This window comes from Emydura macquarii, unplaced genomic scaffold, assembly GCF_026122565.2.
Source record: "Emydura macquarii macquarii isolate MOO-44397 ecotype Brisbane River unplaced genomic scaffold, CSIRO-AGI_Emac_v2 contig_1152, whole genome shotgun sequence".
Lineage (NCBI taxonomy): Eukaryota > Metazoa > Chordata > Testudines > Chelidae > Emydura > Emydura macquarii.
In genome coordinates, this window is record NW_027131289.1 from 153,219 (window position 1) to 173,650 (window position 20,432).

Consider the following 20,432-nt stretch of genomic DNA (forward strand, 5'->3'; position numbering starts at 1 on the left):
TTTGGCAGACTTCACTGGGGATTAGTGGGTTTAACCTTTTGTATATTACGCTAGGCCTGTAGGACAGTGGTCAAGCAACTCAAATTCTACTGGGCCTCCAACATAACCCGTGGGACTCCCTGCTACTGGGGATTAGTGGGTTTAACCCTTGGGACTCCCTGCCACTGGGGATTAGTGGGTTTAACCCGTGGGACTCCCTGCCACTGGGGATTAGTGGGTTTAACCCCAGTGTGACAGTTCTCAGGGTACCCATGACTGTGAGTCTCCCCCAAGCATTGTTCACAGCATTACGACCAACTCTGGTGGAGATCCTGTTGTAAACATGCTGCCTGTTGACCTCCTAGCTTCTAGCCCACCCCACTCTAACCACTAACCCCCGCTCCCCTCCCAAAGCCAGGGATAGAACACAGAAGTCCTGGTTTCCAGCACCTCCCACTCTAACAACTAGCCCCTCTTCCTCTCACACAGCTGGGGATAGAACCCAGGAGTCCAGAAATAAGGTCAACCGAGCTACGCTGATTGATATCTGCTCACAGTCTGGCCCATTTGCTCCATGCCCCACAGTAACTAGTGATTTTCAGTTGTTCCATATGTAGGGCCTGCCAGTCTTGTCATCGCTTACAGAAGCCAGGTTTTCAGAAAGATCAGCACTTTCTGAAAGCCAAGACTCTTCGAAGGAGTCTCAAGCCAGGAAGTCCCAAAGCTTGAGGTACACAAAATGATGGGCTGCTCTGGAAAGCAGAGGCCTCCAGCCCTTGTTGTTTCAACAAGTCTCCTGCTAGGAATCCCAGGAGCTCGGACTTCTAAAAACACACAGTGCTAGAAGGAGACATCTTCTGGCCACACACTTCATCAGCACAATGAAGAATCTGCTTAGTTTTAGGTGCAGTAAAGAGGGTTTCTTTTCAGAAGCTCCTGGTTCTGGATATTTAAAACCATTGCTAGACCTAGAACCCATGAGGTTATAAATCCTGGTGGGAATCTAGAACCCTATCGTGAAATCAGTTTTAAGACCACCAAGTGGTTGGAATGAACAAGATTCTAGAAAATAGAACTTTTTAAAATTTTGAGAGCAGTTGAAGCCATGAGGTTCTAGAGAGCCAGGATTCTGGAACCTGTGAAATACCATGGGGTTTAAAGCCATACAGAAAGTGCAGGGCTCTAGAACTCTCCAGGAGTCTAGCTCCCAAGGGACCCTACTAGGCATAGACACGGTAAGAAAGTTGGAATCCATGAAGATGTACAAACAGCGAATGATGTAGAACGCATGGAATTTTGTGCTTTCAGAAGAGTTCTGACATTTAAAAATGTAGTTCTAGAGTCACCTAATATAGAATTCATGGGATCACGTAGCATTTAAAACCATTTACACTCCTGGCAGCTGTTTCATTCTAGAACCAAACAGGAATCTAGAATCCTCTGGACCCTAGGGGGATTTTATCACACCAAGAGACATAGAAAATATTGAGATACCTAGAACCCAGCCACTGTAAAATAGCCAGGTCTCTAGAACCCACAGGACTCCAAGATTTTCTTTACTTCTATATGGTCTGCTTCTCACCTGTTTCTCCCACTAGACTCAGGTCCAGGCCCTTCACTATTGGGATCCTCCTAAAAAGCCGCTTTGACCAGAGCAAACAGGGATGTCCTAAGCACCTGATGTAATGTCTCCTCCACAAACGGGTAGAGAACTGGAGTGAAGCAGACGTTGAAGCAGAACTTGATGCTGCAAATGACTGGAAGACACCTGTCAATGACTTGGGCTCTTCTTTAAAGAGCATCAGGTCGTAGTAGAGGTGGTAGGGCAGCCAGCCTGGGAAGGATGACACCACCGCAGGCACCATGACTTTGAAGGGCTTCTTCCTCCAGGCCAGCCCTCTCTCCTTCATCTCCAGCCCCATACGGCTGTAGCTTCCTTCAGTGATGCAGAAGGGCAGCAGAAAGCCCAAGAACAGCACAAGGTGTGTGTGTTTCCCTCAGGCCTTCGTCTCAGCTCTATCCTGGTCACTAGAATGGAAATAATAATAGGTGCAAATGACCCTGCCATCCTCTGCCTCCCAGGTCTCCTGGAAAACCAGGTAGGGAGTGCTGAGGATAAAGCAAGTCAGCCATTCACCCACAATCAGCTTCCTGGCCCAGGACATGGTGCGGTGAGGCTGGGACCAGATGGGGTGGCAGGTGAGGATGTAGTGGTCCAGGCTGATGAGGGAGAGGAGGAAGGCAGAGGAGAACATGCCCAGGATGATGCAAGTGCAAAGAAGCTTACATGAGCCATGCCGAAGACCCACTGGAAACCCAGGAGGACGTAGACGGCATAGAAGGGGATCAGCAGGGTGAAGAAGAGTGAACAGGAGACCAGATGGAGGAACCAGAGGGTGGTCATCGTCCTTCTCATCTTCAGCCCCAGCACCCACAGATACAGCCCGTTCCCCACCACACCCAATAGGAAGGTGGAGAAAAGCAGCAGGGCCACGGCCAGGTGTGAGGTCTTCATGGATGTTGGGGCCTGGCTGGAGTTTGTCCAAGTTACAGTGGAAGGGTAGTGTTGCCTGGGTGCATGGTGCCCTGAGGAGAAAATGGAAGAGAGGTTGGAAGGGATGACAAAGGAGGGAAAAAAGGAGAGTAGATGAGGACAAAGGGAGAAATAACAGAGGAGGTTAGGAATGCACCGTCAGAGAGGACCTCTCTGGGCACCCTCTAGTTCTCCAGAATATCCAGGTGGGGTGTTCTCAGCAACTGGGCCATGGCTGGTGAACTCATGGCTACAAGTAAGAGCACTGGGCAGTGGGGGAGGGCAAGTGGGATAATAAACATGGGAGGAGTGGGGAAGCGGACAGTCTAGTAGATCAAATGCACAGCTATGCTGAGAGTACCACGTGGCTGTGATGTGGAGGGCTGGTTGTCTTGGGGGGGCGGGGGAAGGAAATGGGACAAGGGGCCTTTCCCTGCTAGGAGTTGTTACCTGTCAGCTCTGTGTTCTTGGGGAACTAGAGTGCAGTACCCAGCCTGCCTGACTCATGAAGGACTCCCTCCACCCCCACCTAGCCTCTGCTTGAACCAGAAGTGGTCTATAATCAAGCTGGTTACCAGACTCTCTCCGATCTTCCTTTCCTCTTCATTTTCTCAGCTTCCCTATTTTACTCTGCAGCAACGCCCCTCTTACCGAAGCCAAAGATCCTTGTAACTCCAAAAAATCCAAAATCCAAAAATCAAGGGGGTTACTACCAGAAGAATTGCAGTGTGAACATGGGGATCTGTTAATCTGTGTGTGTGTGTGTGTGTGTGTGTATTTGTGTGTTCAACTCATTCTGGGGCTAGAGGAACCCAGCCCTGGGAAATCTAGGTCCTCCAAAGGGAGGAGACTTGCAGAAGGGAGAAGCTGCATGGACACAAGTGACACAAGCAATACAGTGATAGAATTGCAGAATCCCACCCCCGCCAGGAATGTCACCCTTATAAATGAGCGCACCCCAAGGTGATGGGCAAATCTGGTAACAGAGGCGCCGGCTCCGGTCTGGTTTCAGGACCTGGGATTGGCTGGGGAATGGTGCTCTTGATTCCTAGCTGGCAGAAGCTGGTGCCGGTGGAACTCACTGCTACAAGGTGGAAAAAGCCATCCCTCCCCAACCCCATCTCTTCTGTTCATCTGCCGTCACAGGAATTCCTGCCACACCCTGACTTGAGAGACCATGCAGGGACTTTTTCATCATAACACAGGAAGTCTCAATCCACCGAGCTGCTTCTCTGCCCAACAGCCGTGCTGCCAGCCCTGCAAGGGGGACCTTCAGGCTATTGCCTGTGCCTGGGACTGTGCCCCCCACGGCCTTGTTAGCATGGAGAACTCTGTGTGCTGCAGAATGGCCTAATGGTTAGAGACAGGTGAATGGCAGCCAGGATACCTGGGTTCCATCCCTGGCTCTTAGAGTGGGGTGTGGTTGGGCACGGTGAGGATCTGGGGGTCATAACTCCAGAGGTGTGGGAGGGGAGTGGGGTCCTGCAGCTTAGAGCTCTGTAAATGGGGAACACCTCATCTGAGTAATGGGAAACAAAGAAGAAAAATTCACATGTCCCAGACCTCACCCACTACCTCTGTCTATGAGTGCCCCATGTTAACCCCACTGATACCCAGGGGCAGGGAGTCTCACAGGTTAACCCCACTAATACCCAGGGGCAGGGACTCCCACTGCTTTGCCTTGACAATAGCAAATTTCTGTGGATTCTAGGTGGGCTTAGGAAGGAAATTCCCCTTCAGACCCAACGCCTGGGCTTCTGCCCATCGTCTCGACTCACCTGGGCAGCAGCTGGTGTAAACACAGGCCCAGTGCAGAGAGAGGTGGATGGTGTGTGTTTGCCCAGCAAAGCATCCGTTTGTCTGTCCCTCCACACACCCATGCCCTGCCCTGTGTGTTTAGTTCACTCCCCTTAACTCTGGGTTTTCTACACGCTCCACCCCACCCCGTCCTGCTCTTTCAGATCGAGAAGCCTCAAACCATAAATGGAGATTATCATTTGGACACTGTCTTAGGGGAGAACCAAGCTAAGGAGCAGCCATGGCTTTAAAACTAGCCCCCACTCCCCTCCCAGAGATGGGGCTAGAGCCCAGGAGTCCTGGCTCCCAGCCTGCTCCTGTTCTAAACACCAGCTCCCCCGTCCCTCCCAGAGCCGGGTTAGGACCCAGGAGTCCTGGCTCCTAGTCCCCCTGCTCTACTACACTGGATGCTTGGCCAGGAGCTCATCTATTGCGACGTGCCCCCGTGACGAGGAGGGGCTGTAATTTGCACACGTCCTTTTGTGAAGGAGGCTGTACCATGACCTGGAGATAACCTCGGCCCCATTAACTCACAATAAAGGCTGTGTCACAAATGATGCAACTCCTAGCCCAGGAGTGGGTTCTCTAGTGGTTAGAGCAGGAGGGGAGGGGAGCCAGGACTCCTGGGTTCTATTCCAGCTCTGGGAGAGGAGTGAGTTTGAGCATGATAAATAGGAAACGTCTTATCTCATTGACTTGAAACAAGGTGAAGAAATTCAGCCTCTGTCATAGACCCCACATAATTACATCCCTCTGCATTGAGTCCCACAGGTTAACCCCACTCATACACTGCGTCAGGCTGCTCCATGGGTTAACCTTACTATTCCCCCATGGCAGAGTCATACCAGTTAACTCAACAAATACCAGAGGCAGGGAGTCCCACTGGTTAATACTGTCACTAGCAAATTTCTGCATCCTCCAGCGGGGCTTAGAATGGAAATTGCCCTTCAGACACCGCGGGGACCTCTGTCCATCATCTCGACTCCCCTGCATAGCGGGGCTGATGGAAACGTGGAGCCAACGTGGAGAGAGACTCGGCCAGGGAGAAAAGCGAATGTTTGCCCAGCAAAGTGTCCGTGTATCCACCCCCCAGGCTGTGTGTTCACTTCAAACCATTTATTTCTGAATCTTCTTCACACACTGCCCCCAGGCTGCTCTGTTGGCCCCGGACAACAGAAACCACAAATGGAAACAACAACTCGCCGTCTGCCTGAGCAGAATGAAACCTCACAGCCTGGCCAGGCGTAAACTAGCCTGAGGCTGCAGCACGACCCAGCCAGGGTCCAGTACGACTTACAGCCAGCGCAGTAATTACTGTGCCTGGGCTCTCAGCGCCGCCTTCCTCATCAGGGGCCCGGGCGCTGCCCTGGGGCTCCAGGCTTTCCACTCCCTGCTGGGAGCCAGGCTGCCTCCTGGGCTCTCAGTTCCCCACTCCCAGCCTGCAAGGAGCATGACGGCTGCCCAGTGGGGAGCTGAGAGTGCCGGGCAGGGGTGGGACAGCCATGCTCCCATCGGGGAACAGGGAGCTGAGAGTCCAGGGTCAGCCCAGCTCTGGATGGGAAGCCAGCAGCCAGGGGCGAGAGGGCAACCCAGGAGCAGTTGGGCCCTAGCTGGATCCCCCCCACTCACCCAGCTTCACAGCTATAGCATGGAGGCATGAAATTGACAAGAATGAGAGACAAAAGCCGACCTGAGTAACCCACCTTGTCTACACAGGCGCTGCGTCCCCGAACTGCACCGGCATAAGCCCTATGCCCCCCGTGGAGGTGGAGAGACGATGTCCTGTAGTAGGGCACTTACATGGGCGGGAGCACGGCTGTCATGGCAACACTGAAGTCATTAGGTCAACGGAAGCTGCCCTACGTGGACCTAGTGTTGTAGCATAGACCAGGCCTTAGACCCGGAGAGCCCGGGATACACAGAAATGTGGGGTCCATCTGCACCCCCTGGGTAAATATCAGCGTCACTCACTGACCCTCGATAGGAGCCACGTTTCCAAAGGTACCAGAGCTCCAACATGGCTCTCCAAAGAGGTCCACGCCCCCGAGACACAGACACGTGAGCGTCCGGGCTGATACCCTGGGATGGACATGAGCATGCAGAAAGCAAAGGCGGATTCAGGGGATGGCTCACAACCAGGTGCTGCAGACGTGGAGCTGAGAACTGCACCAGGCCTGGGAGCCTGAGTCCTGCCCGTAGCGGATTTGCTAAGTGCCCTCCTGCAGCCAGGCCTGCAGACAATCCTTTTCCTTTCCGGACCAACGCTTCAAAATGCTCGGAAATCCACACCGACACCCGGCTGGGCTAGAAATTGGCCGAGTCTCAGCAAAGCCAGGGACAGAGTGAGTGGGGCATGTTCGGGGGCTTGTGATCCTGGGGACCTGCAGTTAAAGCTGCACAAAAAGGAGCCGTGCTTAGTTTTTTCATACTGGTCTGAGAACCGGACGCGAGACTCAGATTGGCTTGGAAAGTGTCACACTGCCGGAGAGCTTCTGCTGGAGAAATGGGTGATCGTTTGATTGCGGAGTTCATGAGATGCTGCCCTCTGAATATGAGAGGCTGTTAATATTCACAAATTGCACTGACAGCCCCACTTCACCCCCATGACTAGGGCACCTCCCTTGAAAACCAGCAATCTGCAACGGAGGCTGGAGTGGGATTGTGATGCAAATGTGGGGTCACTTTGACCAGGGGTTCCACTGATACAGCCCCCCACCCCTGCAGGAACCGATTGAACATTTTCTGAGGGTTGTATCATTCATGGTGCACAGCGAGGGGAAAAAGCAGACTTCAAACTTCGGGAAATATTGATCACGGAGGCCGCATTGTGAATCTGATTCTGCTACGCAAGCTGTTCGCACCTGTGCTTAGTAGCAGTTCACACCTCTAGGAAGTGAAGCCTCCACCGGAAATGGAGGGTGAGTAACACGCACGCTGAGCTGAGCTGACACTTGCAGGCTTAGAGACACAGCCCCTGTTGTTTTGATCTAAACATGGAGATGTTTGTGTTTTCGTCCCTGTTATCACAGCATCTTGCTTCTAAATCTAGACCACATCAGATCAGGTCACATTTAAAACACTCACAAACTAGGGACCCAAGAGGTTATGAACCAGCCAGGAAGCCTAGAATCCATGAGATCTGACTGAATTTTGAATTAGTGAGAGGTAGCATCTGTCACGAATGCTGGTTTTGTTACGTCTGATCAGTAGGAGTGGAAGAAGATTTTTAAAACAGAGGGGCTACGTCTAACTTACCTCTCATCCTCCACCTTGGGCTGGTGGCCTAACCCAGCCTGGCTTCCTCAGACCCCCCAGTGGGTCCTAGGTGACAACTGATACAGCCCCCCACCAATACCTGCCTGACCTCTGGACAGATTCTGACATTCCAAGGCCAGAAGCATGGTGGTCCCCTAAGCTTACCTCTTGCCGAACATCCCTGAATTAGTTGCTGGTTGAACTAGAGCAGTCAGATCTCTTAGAAACCATGCAGTCTTGCTCTAAAAATTGCCAGTGATGGAGAATCCACCGGGAAGGATTTTTAAAGTCTTTATCGTCCTTTTGATCTGCTGGCTCCTAGCCTTAGCCAAAGTTTTGTACCTTGGCTGGAGCTGGCAGGCAGGATCTTCATAGTCACTAGCTCGGACATTACCTCTTCACCACCCTAACGTGTTTCCCAGCAGGCCGTTTCTCTGGCACCGCTCTTCACTCCGCTGGCTTCTTTTCCTTACCGGCCACTATTAAACTAAGCCAGAGCATCCACACAGTAAATATCCCAGCGATCGGGTCACTCTGTGTTTGTAAATTATGTCAGAGCAGCCACACAAACCTCGGGAATCCAGGGAGTTCAAAGAACGCCCGGGAATGATTATTTTTTATTTCAGTAGCGCTGGAAGCCCCAGTCCTTGCCAAGGACCCCACTGTGCTAGGCACTGTACAAACACAGAATGAAAAGACGGTTCCCATCCCAGAGAGCTCACAGTCTAAGGAGATGCAATGGATAGAGACCTGGGCTGTAATGCAGACGATCTGGGTTTGTTCCCAAGGCAGGTCTGCCAATGGCTTGCTGGGTGACCTTGGCCAAGACAAGTGACAAGTCAAGTCCCCCACTCTGTGCCTCAGTTTCCCCATTTGTAAATATCAGGAGACTGCTACTGATCTCCTAGGTACATTTTTCTCTGATCTACTGATGAAAAGCACTAGAGAAGAGCTAGATATTGCTATTTTAATACAGATTCTTCTATAATACACTACAACTAATGGATTTTAAACCATTTGGATATCTATGACTCCAAAAGACTTCTTAGCAAAGAATCTGGAACCTGCCCTATCATATCTGGTTTGAAAACATTCTAGAATCCAGTGATGTTTTAGAACCAGTTTGGAATCTAGATCTCGTGGTCGCTGAATTGGAAAGCACTGAGAGGCTTAGAATAAATGAGATTCCAGAGCTAGCTAGTGTTACACAATAAAAGAGACTCAATAGTTTAGAACACAGTGAGGGGCCTAAAACAAACAGGATTCCAGAGCTGGCTAGCAATCTAGTGCCATAAAAGACCCCTTGTGTTTGAAAAAATGGAGAGACCTAGAACACGTGGGATTCTGGAGAGAGCAGGAAATCTAGAATCCAGGGACTCTGGTGGATTTATAAACATTGAGATACTTATAACACTTTAGGCTTCAGATCCATCAGGGCTCTAGGAACAAATGGGATGCCATGTTCTCAACTCCCCGTATGTCTGGACATCTTCAGGTCATCTCCTGTTTTCTGTTCTCAACTTCCAATCCGTGTCACTCACTAGACCCGGGGGCACTGCTTCCAAGATCGTCAACAAAAGCTGCCTTGACCAGAGTGAGAAGAGACATCCTGAAGACCTGCCAGAACTTCTCCCCCACGAAGAGGTAGAGTATGGGGGTGAAGCAGGCATTGAAGCAGGACATGAAGGTATAAATGATCAAGAGGGTCCCCGACACCGACTCTGGCATCTCCTTCCCGTAGAGCTTCACACCCTGGTAAAGGTGGTAGGGCAGCCAGCTGAGGAAGAAGGAAACCACGGTGGCCAGCATGACTTTGAAGGGCTTCCTAGCCCATGCCAGCTTCTTCTCTTTCATCTTCAGTCCCACCCGACTGTAGCATCCCACGATGGTGCAGAAAGGCAGCAGGAAGCCCAGCAGGAACCGAACCACGAAGATGGCCAGGTGGACACGTCTTCCCAGGGCCTGCCTCTCAGCCACAGTCCAGTCACTGGAGACATCATAATTGTTGATGCAGACGATTCTGCCCCCATCCACCACGCGGGTCTCCCGGAAAGCCAGGTAGGGAGCGCTGAGAGCAAAGGAGACCAGCCACACACCCACAACCAGCTTCCTGACCCTTGGCAAGGTGCGGTGACACCGGGACCAGATGGGATGGTGAATGAGGATGTAGCGGTCTAGGCTGATGAGGGTGAGAAGGAAGACAGAGGAGAACATGCCCATGGAGATGCAGGTGTTCAGGAGTTTGCACATGGCTGTGCCAAAGGCCCAGTGGAAACCCAGGAGGACGTACACAGCAAAGAAGGGGATCATCAGGGTGAAGAGGAAGTAGCAGGAGACCAGGTGGAGGAACCAGAGGGTGGTCACCGTCCTTCTCATCTTCAGCCCCAGCACCCACAGGTACAGCCCGTTCCCCACCACACCCACCAGGAAGGTGGCGAAGAGCAACACGGCAGAGGCCAGGTGAGTGGCCTTAACAGCTGCTCGTATCTGGCTGGAATTCACGTCCGTGGTTCGTGGGAAGGTCGTGATGTCTTGGTCCATGGTGCCCTGGGGAGAGAAGGAAGAGGGATTAGAAGGAAAAGCAGAGAAGAGGAAGATGGAGAGTGGAAGAGGAGAAAGGGAGAAATAACAGGGGGGTTAGGAAGGCACCGTCGGAGAGGACCTCTCTGGGCACACTCTGGTCCTCCAGAATATCCAGACTGAGTGCTCTCAGCAACTGGGTCAAGGCCGGTGGAACTCAAAGTGGTAGAGAATAGGACACAGCGTCTTTCCCCACTAGGAGGCGCCGGCTCTGATCTATCTCCAGGGCAGGGACTGGCTGGCTCGGGGAGCTCGGGATTGGTGCTGTTGATTCCTACCACGGAGGAGCTGGTGCTGGTGGAACTCACTGCTACAAGGTGGAAAAAGCCGTCCTTCCCCCACCCCATCAATTGAGTTCATCTGCCTCTCACAGGAACTGCTGCCGCACCCTGACTTGTGAGATAATGAGAAGAACCCTGCACTATAACACAGGAAGCCTCAATTCACCGAGCCGCTTCTCTGCCCCACAGCCGTGCTGCCAGCTCTGCACCAGGGACCTCCAGGTTATTACCTCTGCCTGGAACTGCGCCCCCCATAGCCTTGTTAGCATGGAGCCCTCTGTGTGCTGCAGAATGGCCTCATGATTAGAGACAGGCAGGCTGCGAACCAGGAATCCTGGGTTCCAGCCTTGGCTCTGGCAGTGGGGTGGGGTGGGGAGCTGGGGATTAGAACTCCAGGGCTGTGTGAGGGAAGTGGAGCCCTGCAGTTTAGAGCTTCGTAAATGCGGGACACCTCATCTGAAGCAAGGGAGAAAAAGTCACACGTCCCAGACCTCACCCACTACCTCTGTCTATGGAGTGCCCAAGGTACCCCCAGGGGCAGAGTGTCCCAATGATCTGCTCTGACAATAGCACATTTCTGCACCTTCTCAGTGGGATTAGCAAGGAAATTCCTCTTTGCGCCCAAGGATGGGGCTTCTGCTCGTTGTCTCAACTCACCTGGGCAGGGGGTGGTGGAAACGTGGACTCAGCACAGAGAGAGACTCGGATGGTGTGTGTTTGCCCTGCAATCCTCCGTGTGTCTGTCCATCCCCCCCGAGCCCTGCACTGTTTAGTTCACTCCCCTTAGCCTTGCGTCTTCTACGTGCTCCACCCCATCCTGATCGAGAAGGTGCAAACCATAAAACGGAAATGGTTTCTCTCCTAAGACAGTGTCCGAATGATCATCTAAGAAACAGCCATTGATTTAAAACTCCTCTGCCAAGGCTGGGCTACAACCCAGGTGTCCTGGCCACCAGACCCCCACTCTAACCCATTGGATCCTTGGCCAGGAGCTCACTTATTGAGATCTGCCGCTGGGAAGAGGAAAGGCCTGTATTTTGCACAAGTCTGTTTGTGAAGGGGGCTCTGCCACAACCCGGATATAATCACTGCCCCCTTAGCTCACAGCAAAGGCTGAGTCAGCACTCCTGGGTTCTAACCCCATCTCTGGCATGGAGGGCGTTTGAGGATGATAAACAGGGAACATCTCATTTCACTGAATAAAAACATGGTGAAGAAACTGACCCTCTGTCATAGACCTCACAAAGCTACATCCCACTGGATGGAGTCCCACAGGCTAACCCCACTGATCCCCTGTGTCGGGCTGCCCTGTGGGTTAACCTCACCCTTGCCCTGTAGCAGGGAGTCCTCCAAGTTAACTCCACAAATGCCAGAGGATGGAGTCCCATGGCTTAACCCTGATACTCGCACGTTTCTGCAGCTTCCAGCAGGGCCCTTCAGACCCACCAGCGGGGCCTCTGCCCATTGTCTCGACTCCCCTGCATAATGGGGCTGATGGAGACACGGAGCCAGCCTGGAGAGACACTCGGCCAGGGAGAAAAGTGAGTATTTGCCCAGGAAAGGGTCCGCGTGTCTGACTGCCCTCCACCCAACCCTTTGTCTGCTCATTCACTCCCTTTATCTCTGAGTCTTCTTCACACCCTGCGCCCCAGGCTGCTCTGTTAGCCCCAGACAATGCAAACCAGAAAGGGAAACAATAACTCACTGGCTGCCTTAGCAGAATAAAACCTCAGATCCTGGCCAGGAATAAACTAACCCGCCAAATGTCCCTGAGTTGCCAGTGAGAGAGAATCCGCCAGGGAGAATCTTTTAAAGTTTTTATTGTAACTTGGACAATGCCACTTCACCACCCTGAAGTGTTCCCTGGCAGGTGGTTTCTCTGGCTCTGCTCCTCATTTCTACCAGCTTGTTTTCCTTACCGGCCGCTCTTAAACAAAGCCAGGGCATCCACACAGTAAATATCCCAGCGATCGGGTCATACTGTGTTTGTAAATTACATCAGAGCAGCCACACAAATCTATGGAATCCATGTGTTCATTCTGGACACTTGGTGATCCGTGTGGGTACCGGTGAGACACGGTAGGCCCGATTTGCAGATCAATAAGGTTTAATGCGCAGGGTTTTCTATAAATAAACTAGTTAGATACAAAGCCTAAAATTAACTACAGTATATCATACTCACTAAGCCTGGAGATCTAGGCAGTCACTCAGAAGGCTGTATACAGGAACGGCTTTCTTCAGGGGCCCCCTCAGGGAGTCAGTGGATCTTCTGGTCCAACCGGCAGCACCTCCAGCAGAGTCAGGTGTTGATGGAGCGCCCCCCCCCCCCCTCTAAGTGGTCACTTCTTATACCCTTCCATAAACAACCTTCACCTAATTATCTCTCTCATTATCATATATGCTAATTACCTACATTGGGTTTCCACCCTTAACGACATTCCATTCTCACCATAATAATTGGGGTCGTCAAAACAACATCTGGTGATAGGAGGGGCGGTGTAAAAGTATGCCCCTTGGCAATAAAACAGTGTAACCCAGACGTTCAAGGATAACTAGTTGTTCCCATCACAGTTATCGATGTGCAGCTGCAAGCAATACAGTGTCTGTATTTTGTCTTGTTATGTGCCGTGCTGTGCAGAAACTGAGACTTCTAGGAGGTTATTCAGTCTCTGCCAACTGGACGATGTCATGCTACGGGGGTCAGGATAGCCAAGCAAGCAACTGAAGCTATGCTAGGCTTGTAAGACAGTGGTTTTAAAATGCTCTAGAACCAAGTGATGTCCTAGAACCAGTCAGATATCTAGAACCCGTTATCGCTGAGTTTGACCGCACTGAGAAGTCTAGAATAAATGAGATTCCAGAGACAGCTAGTGATACACAATCCAAGAGACTCAATTATGCTAGAACACAGTGAGGGACGTTAAAAAAGCAGATTCTGGAGCTCGCTAGCAATCTGGTGACATTAATGACTCTCTGAGCTTGAAAAGAATGGAGAGATGTAGAACACATGGGGTACTGGAGACAGCAGGGAATCTAGAATCCAGGGACACGGTATGGTTTATAAACATTGAGATACCTGGAACCCATTAGGTTTAAGAACCATTGGGAATCTAGAAACAAACAGGAGGCCAAGATTTCAACTCCCCCTATGTCTGGACACCTTCAGGTCCCCTCCTGTTTTCTGTTCTCAACTTCCGATCCGTGTCATGTACTAGACCAAGATGGTCAACAAAAGTCGCCTTGACCAGAGTGAGAAGAGACATCCTGAAGACCTGCCAGAACTTCTCCCCCACGAAGAAGTAGAGTATGGGGGTGAAGCAGGCATTGAATCAGGACGTGAAGGTGTAAATGACCAAGAGGGCCCCCGACACTGACTGGTAAAGCTGGTAGGGCAGCCAACCAAGGAAGAAGGACACCACCATGGCCAGCATGACTTTGAAGGATTTCTCAGCCCATGCCAGCTTCTTCTCCTTCCTTCCTTCTCCTTCCTCCCCCTTCTCCCGGCTGTAGCGTCCCGCAATGCTGCAGAAGGGCAGCAGGAAGCCCAGCAGGAACCGAACCACGAAGACGATTCTGCCTCTGTGCACCATGCAGGTCTCCCAGAAAGCCAGGTAGAGAGAGCTGAGCATGAAGCAGACCAGCCACAGGCCCATGACCAGCTTCCCAGCTTAGGGCATGATACTGTGATGCTGGGATCAAATGGGATGGTGAGTTAGGATGTAGCAGTTTAGGCTGATGAGGGTGACAAGGAAGACTGAGGAGAACATGCCCACGGCGATGCAGGCATTCAGGAGTCTGCACATGGCTGTGCCAAAGACCCAGTGGAAACCCAGGAGGACGTATATGGCAAAGAAAGGGATCAGCAGAGTGAGGAGAAGAGACAAGGAGACCAGGTGGGAAGTTGCTGGTGGGAAGGACAGCTAATGAAAATGGGATGAGAGAAAGCAACAGAGGAGAGGAAAATAGTCTACAGGAGAAAATCCACAGGTATGCAGAGAATGCTTCGTGTCTTTGACCTGGGGGACCGGCTGGCTCAGGGGGACAGGGCATGTGTTCTCACTTACCATGCACTGGGGGGGGCTGTTTTCCCCAGAGAGTTGGGTTCCAGGTCTGAGGCTGAGGACTGTGTAACGAACCTCGGGGGAGGAAACGTTTCACCTTGGGACACACCCACAACATGTAGATAACATAGGAGCCCTCACTTCTCTTTTCCTGACTTCCAGCCCCCACTGCTCCAACTCATTAGACCCCACTCACTTCCCAGAACCAGGGATAGAACCCAGGTGTCCTGGTTCCTAGACACCACTCCTCTCTCAGAGCTGGGGATAAAACCCAATGATGGGTCATACTGAAAGGTGAACTGTCAGGCTGGTGGGAGGTTACTAGTGGAGTTCCTGAGGGATCGGTCTTGGGACCAATCTTATTTAACCTTTCTATCACTAACCTTGGCACAAAAAGTGGGAGTTTGCTAATAAAATTTGTGGATGACACAAAATTGGGAGGTATTGCTAAGAGAGAAAGACTGGGATATCATACAAGATCTGGATGACCTTGTAAACTGGAGTAATAGAAATAGGATGAAATTTAATAGGGGTAAGTGCAAGGTCATGCATTTAGGGACTAATAACAAGAACTCTTGCTATAACCTGGGGACGCATCAGTTGGAAGTGACAGAGGAGGAGAAGGACTTGGGCATATTGATTGATCACAGGATGACGATGAGCCACCAATGTGATGTGGCCGTGAAAAAAGCTAATATGGCCCTAGGATGCATCAGGCGAGGTATTTCCAGTAGAGATAGGGAGGTGTTAGTGCCGTTCTACAAGGTGCAGGTGAGATCTCATCTGGAATACTGTGTGCAGTTCTGGTACCCCATGTTTAAGAAAAGATTCATTCAAACTGGAATAGGTGCAGAGAAGGCCTACTAGGATGATCAGAAGAATGGAAAACCTGCTTTATGAGAGGAGACTCAAAGATCTTGGCTTGTTTAGCCTAACCAAAAGAAGGCTGAGGGCAGATATGATTGCTCTCTATAAATACATCAGAGGGATAAATATCAGGGAGGGAGAAGAATCATTTAAGTTCAGCGCCAATGTGGACACAAGAACTAATGGATATAAACTGGTCATCAGGGAGTTTAAACGTGAAATTAGATGGTTTTTAACCATCAGTATAGTGAAGTTCTGGAACAGCCTTCCAAGGAGAGCAGTGGGGTCAAAAAACCTAGCTGGTTTCAAGACTGAGCTTGATACGTTTATGGAGGGGATGGTCTGATGGGACAGGCTACTTTGGCAATTGACTGATCTTTGACTACTAGCGGTAAATATGCCCAATGGCCTGTGATGGGATGCTAGATGGGGGGATTCTGAGTTATTACAGAGAATTCTTTCTGGGTGTCTGGCTGGTGAGTCCTGCCCACATGCTCAGGGTTTAGCTGATGGCCATATCTGGAGTCCAGAAGGAACTTTCCCCCAGCGCAGATTGGCAGAGGCCCTGGGGGGTTTTCACCTTCCTCTGCAGCATGGGGCACGGCTCACTTGCTCGTGGATTCTCTGTACCTTGAAGTCTTTAAATCATTATTTGAGGACTTCAATAACGCAGTCATAGGTTAGAGGTTTCTTACAGGAGTGGGTGGGTGAGGTTCTGTGGCCTGCGTTGTGCAGATGGTCAGACTAGATCAGGGGTTCTCAAAGTGGGGTTGTGACCCCTCAGGGGGTCATGAGGTTATTATGGAGGGGTCACAAAGTGTCAGTCCCTGCACATGCCAGTGAGTGGCATGGCGTGGGAGGATGGTCATCACTCTTTTGGAGGGGTCATTACAGCCTAAAATATTTTAAAGGGGGTCCCAGCAAAAAAAGTTTGAGAATCCCTGGACTAGATGATCCTAATGGTCCCTTCTGAACTTATAGTCTAAGAAAACCCAAGAGTCCCTTCCAGCCTAGTTCTTAAAGAGTTAAACTTTCTGCTGTGGCCTTTTCTCCTAAGACAGAGTCTGAGCCATAGCTTCCATTTGTGGCTGGCTTCGTCTAAATCCAATATAGAAACGTAGTGTGAATAAAACACAGTGATAACGAAGTGTGGCCTGGCCACACAGACGCAGGCTGGAGGGGACGGTGGGTGTCAGAACAAAACTAAAAGTAAGAAAAGAGGAGAACAAACAAGCCTGAGCCAACTAAATCCTCCGGCAACATTAGCGTTCGAAGAGAACACAGCAGAGAACAGTGCCGCTGACTCACATCAGTTTCTCATAAGTCTCATGATAAGTGTTGTTTTCCTTAAAGCCCCAGATCCTGGAGTCAAGTGGATCTGGGGTGACTTCAGCCTTAAAAGAAAAGTCAGTTTCTAGCCCTCATGGCTGTGAAGAAAGCTTCAGGATGTGATGTCAGCGCACCATAGGGGCTCAAAAAGCAGAAGGCAAATAACAAGAACCCGAGAGCTAGTATTTTTACATAATCTCCTGATTTTAAAGCCGATCTCGTGATTTTTGGTGAGCTGGACTTGTGTTTTTTGAACATTTGTGGTTGGCCAGATGGAGAGAACCATGGAGAAGAATTCATGAACAATAGGCAGGAATTCTTCGCTGGAAGTCAGATAGATGGGGAAAGTATAGACCGAAGTGCGGCCGATTTAAAACTGGCAGCGCGATCTCGTGAATTTGGAGAAGCACAGGACTCTCGCGTGAAGGACTGTGCGTGGCATGGTACCAGACATGGCACAAGCTAGGACAGTGAAGGAGACTAATTAAACCCTGAATGTGCTGGGGCAGTGCGGTGGGCAGAGGAAAGGACAGCAAACCAATCGAAAGGGCCGTGTGAGCAGGAAAACCACATTCATAGAATCATAGCGTCATAGAAGATGAGGGATGGAAGGGACCTCAGGAGTTAACTAGTCCAACCCCCTGCTTAAAGCAGGACTAACCGCAGCAAAATCATCCCAGCCAGGGCTTTGTCAAACCGCAACTTAAACATCTCTAAGGATGGAGATTCCACCACCTCCCTAGGTAACCCATTCCAGTGCTTCACCACCCTCCTAGTGAAAAACATTTCCCTAATATCCAACCTAGACCTTCCCCACTGCAACTTAAGACCTTGTTCTGTCGTCATCTACTACCATTGAGAAGAAGCTTAGCTCCATCCTCCCTGGAACCCCCTTTTCAGGTAGTTAAAGGCCGCTATCAAATCCCCCCTCACTCTTCTCTTTTGCAGACTAAACAAGCCTAGTTCCCTCAGCCTCTCCTCATACGTCTTGTGCTCCAGCCCCCTCATCATTTTTGTTGTCCTCCGCTGGACTCTCTCCAACTTGTCCACATCCTTTTTGTAGTGGGGGGCCCAAAACTGGACACAATACTCCAAATGTGGCCTCACCAATGCTGAATAGAGGGGAATAATCACTCCCCTCAATCTGCTGGCAATGCTCCTCCTAATGCAGCCCAATATGCTACTAGTCTTCTTGGCAACCAGGGCACACTGCTGACTCACATCCAACGTTTTAGCCACTGTAACTCCCAGACCTTTTCTGCTGCTAGCCCGTCAGTCGCCAGTCTGTAGCTGTGCATGAGATTTTTCCATCCTAAGAGCAGGACTCTGCACTTGTCCTTGTTGAACCTCATCAGATTTCTTTTGGCCCAATCTTCCAATTTGTCCAGATCACGCTGTATCCTATCCCTACCTTCCAGGGTATCTACCACTCCCCCCAGCTTAGTGTCATCCACAAACTTGCTGAGGGTGCATCACCCCATCCTCCAGATCATCAATGAAGATGTTGAACAAAACTGGCCCCAGGACCGACCCCTGGGGACTCCGCTTGTGACCGGCTGCCAGCTAGACATGGAGCCATTGGTCACTACCCATTGAGCCCTATGATCTAGCCAGCTCTCTATCCATTTATAATCCATTCATCCAACCCATACTTCTGTAACTGGCTGTTAAGAATACTGTGGGAGACTGTATCAAAAGCTTTGCTAAAGTCAAGGTATATCACGTCCACCACTTTCCCCACATCCACAAAGCCAGTCACCTCTTCATAGAAGGCAATCAGGTTGGTCAGTGTAAGCTGGTAGCATGGTCTGGCCGGGGCATCACGACCCTTCTCCAGGCCCAGGCTCCAAGGAAGGCCACAGCACCTTGGTCTAGGGGAATAAGCGGTGCCAGGTACAAGTCTTTAGCCCCAGACCCCAGCGGAGCAGGTTTCCTTTCCAGTCCGTAGCCCTTTGGCCCTCCCGTAGGGTAGGGCTGATAAGGGGTCCGTAGCCCTGGCCTTCCCACAGGCGGGGTGGTCAAGCAGTCTGGTGCCCCTGGTCCTCAGGCAGGGCAGGGCAGACAAAATGGTCTGGAACACCTGGCCTTGCAGGCAGGCAGGGGTAGCAGAGCTCGATATCCTCTGCGAGGCAAACTCAGAGGATGTCAGGCACTGCCGGGGTGCTTAGGGAAGGGGGGAGGGGGCCACAGGCCCACCCGACTCCACTGTGTCCCAGCCCATAGCCCTATCGATGGCAAAGCAGTCTGCCACTGGGTCAGTGGGGATCTAGCCACGACACACTGACGGGTTTAGCCCCTGACTCAGCCACTCTCGAGTTGGCTGCCCTGGGCTACTTCCTCCCACTCAATCCCCGGGTACCTGCAGCCGCTCGTCTCCCTCTGGGTCGCTGGGACAGTCGGTGAGTGGGCATCCTGCGAGTCCCTCACCGTCGACCAGTGGCAGGTCTGGAAACTCCCCGGGTTCATCAGCGGAGGGCAACTCCTTCAGATCCCAGGGTCCCCGGGGTTCCTCCAGACCACCAGGTTCAGTCAGTTCCAGGGGGTCCCCGACATCAGGCAGCTCTTCCAGGTCAGAGCCGGCCTCAGGGGTTTTTTCCCACCCCGTAGTCTCAGGTGGCTCCTCCCAGCTACTAGGGTTCAGTGTTCCTCTCCAGTCACTCAGGCCCGGCATCCAGGCAGGCTTTGGAGGTTCCGGTCAGTGGGGCGGTTGCTTCAAACAGCCGCTGGGTTTGGGTCAGGCCTAGCCCACAGCCTCTGGGAAACACATCTGCCTCCTCCAGCAGCAGCTTCCCCCTCCCTGAGCTGCTAGGCCTGCCGTTTATAGTTCCCTTTCCTGCCCTGACTCCGCCGCTCTCTTTCCGGGAAGTTTGGCCTGTAGGGCCTTGTTCTGCCCAGCAGGGGCGTTGCGACCCTTCCTCGGGCCCAGGCTCTGAGGAAGGTCACAGCATCTTCCTACAGTCAGGCATGACTTGCCCTTGGTGAATCCATGTTGACTATTCCTGATCACCTTCCTCTCTTCCAAGTGCCTTAAAATGGATTCCTTGAGGACCTGCTCCATGATTTTTCCAGGGATTGAGGTGAGGCTGACCGGTCTGTAGTTCCCTGGATCCTCTTTCTTCCCTTTCTTGAAGATGGGCACTAGATTTGCCCTTTTCCAATCATCAGGGACCTCCCCCAATTGACAGGAGCTTTCAAAGATAATAGCCAATGGCTCTGTAACCACCTCAGCCAACTCCCTCAGCACCCTCGGGTGCATTGCATCCGGCCCCATGGACTTGTGTATGTCCAATCTTTCTAAATAGTCTTAGACCTCTTCCTTCAGCACTGTGGGATGTTCACCTCCTTCCCATTCTGTGCTGCCCAGTACAGTAGTCTGGGAGCTGATCTTGTCTGTGAAGACAGAGCCAAAAAAGGCATTGAGTACCTCAGCTTTCTCCACATCCTCTGTCACTAGGTTGCCTCCCCCATTCTCTAAGGGGCACACACTTTCCCTGACCTTCCTCTTGTTCGTAACATACCTGTAGAAACCCTTCTTGTTCCCCTTCACATCCCTTGCTAGCTGCAACTCGAATTGTGCTTTGACCTTCCTGATTTCATTCCTACACGTTCAAGCAGTATTTTTATAATCCTCCCTAGTCATCTGACCAAGCTTCCACTTCTTGTAAACTTCTTTATTGTGTTTAAGCTCACCAAAAACTTCTTTGTTAAGCCAAGCTGGGCGCCTACCATATTTGCTATTCTTTCTGCACA

At 51.3% G+C, this 20,432-nt stretch overlaps 1 protein-coding gene and 2 pseudogenes across 1 annotated transcript; all 3 read right to left on the minus strand.

Annotated features, from left to right (window-relative positions):
* Positions 1–1,611: 1,611 nt before the first annotated feature.
* LOC137152288 (probable G-protein coupled receptor 33) lies at positions 1,612–4,364 on the minus strand (annotated as a pseudogene).
* A 4,008-nt stretch (positions 4,365–8,372) lies between these two features.
* Positions 8,373–10,105, minus strand: LOC137152279 (probable G-protein coupled receptor 33). Its single transcript, XM_067546819.1, has one exon. The coding sequence runs from the start codon at positions 10,103–10,105 to the stop codon at positions 9,098–9,100; it is 1,008 nt and encodes a 335-aa protein (XP_067402920.1). The 3' UTR covers positions 8,373–9,097.
* Positions 10,106–13,587: 3,482 nt separating this feature from the next.
* Positions 13,588–19,353, minus strand: LOC137152289 (probable G-protein coupled receptor 33; annotated as a pseudogene).
* Positions 19,354–20,432: the final 1,079 nt, after the last annotated feature.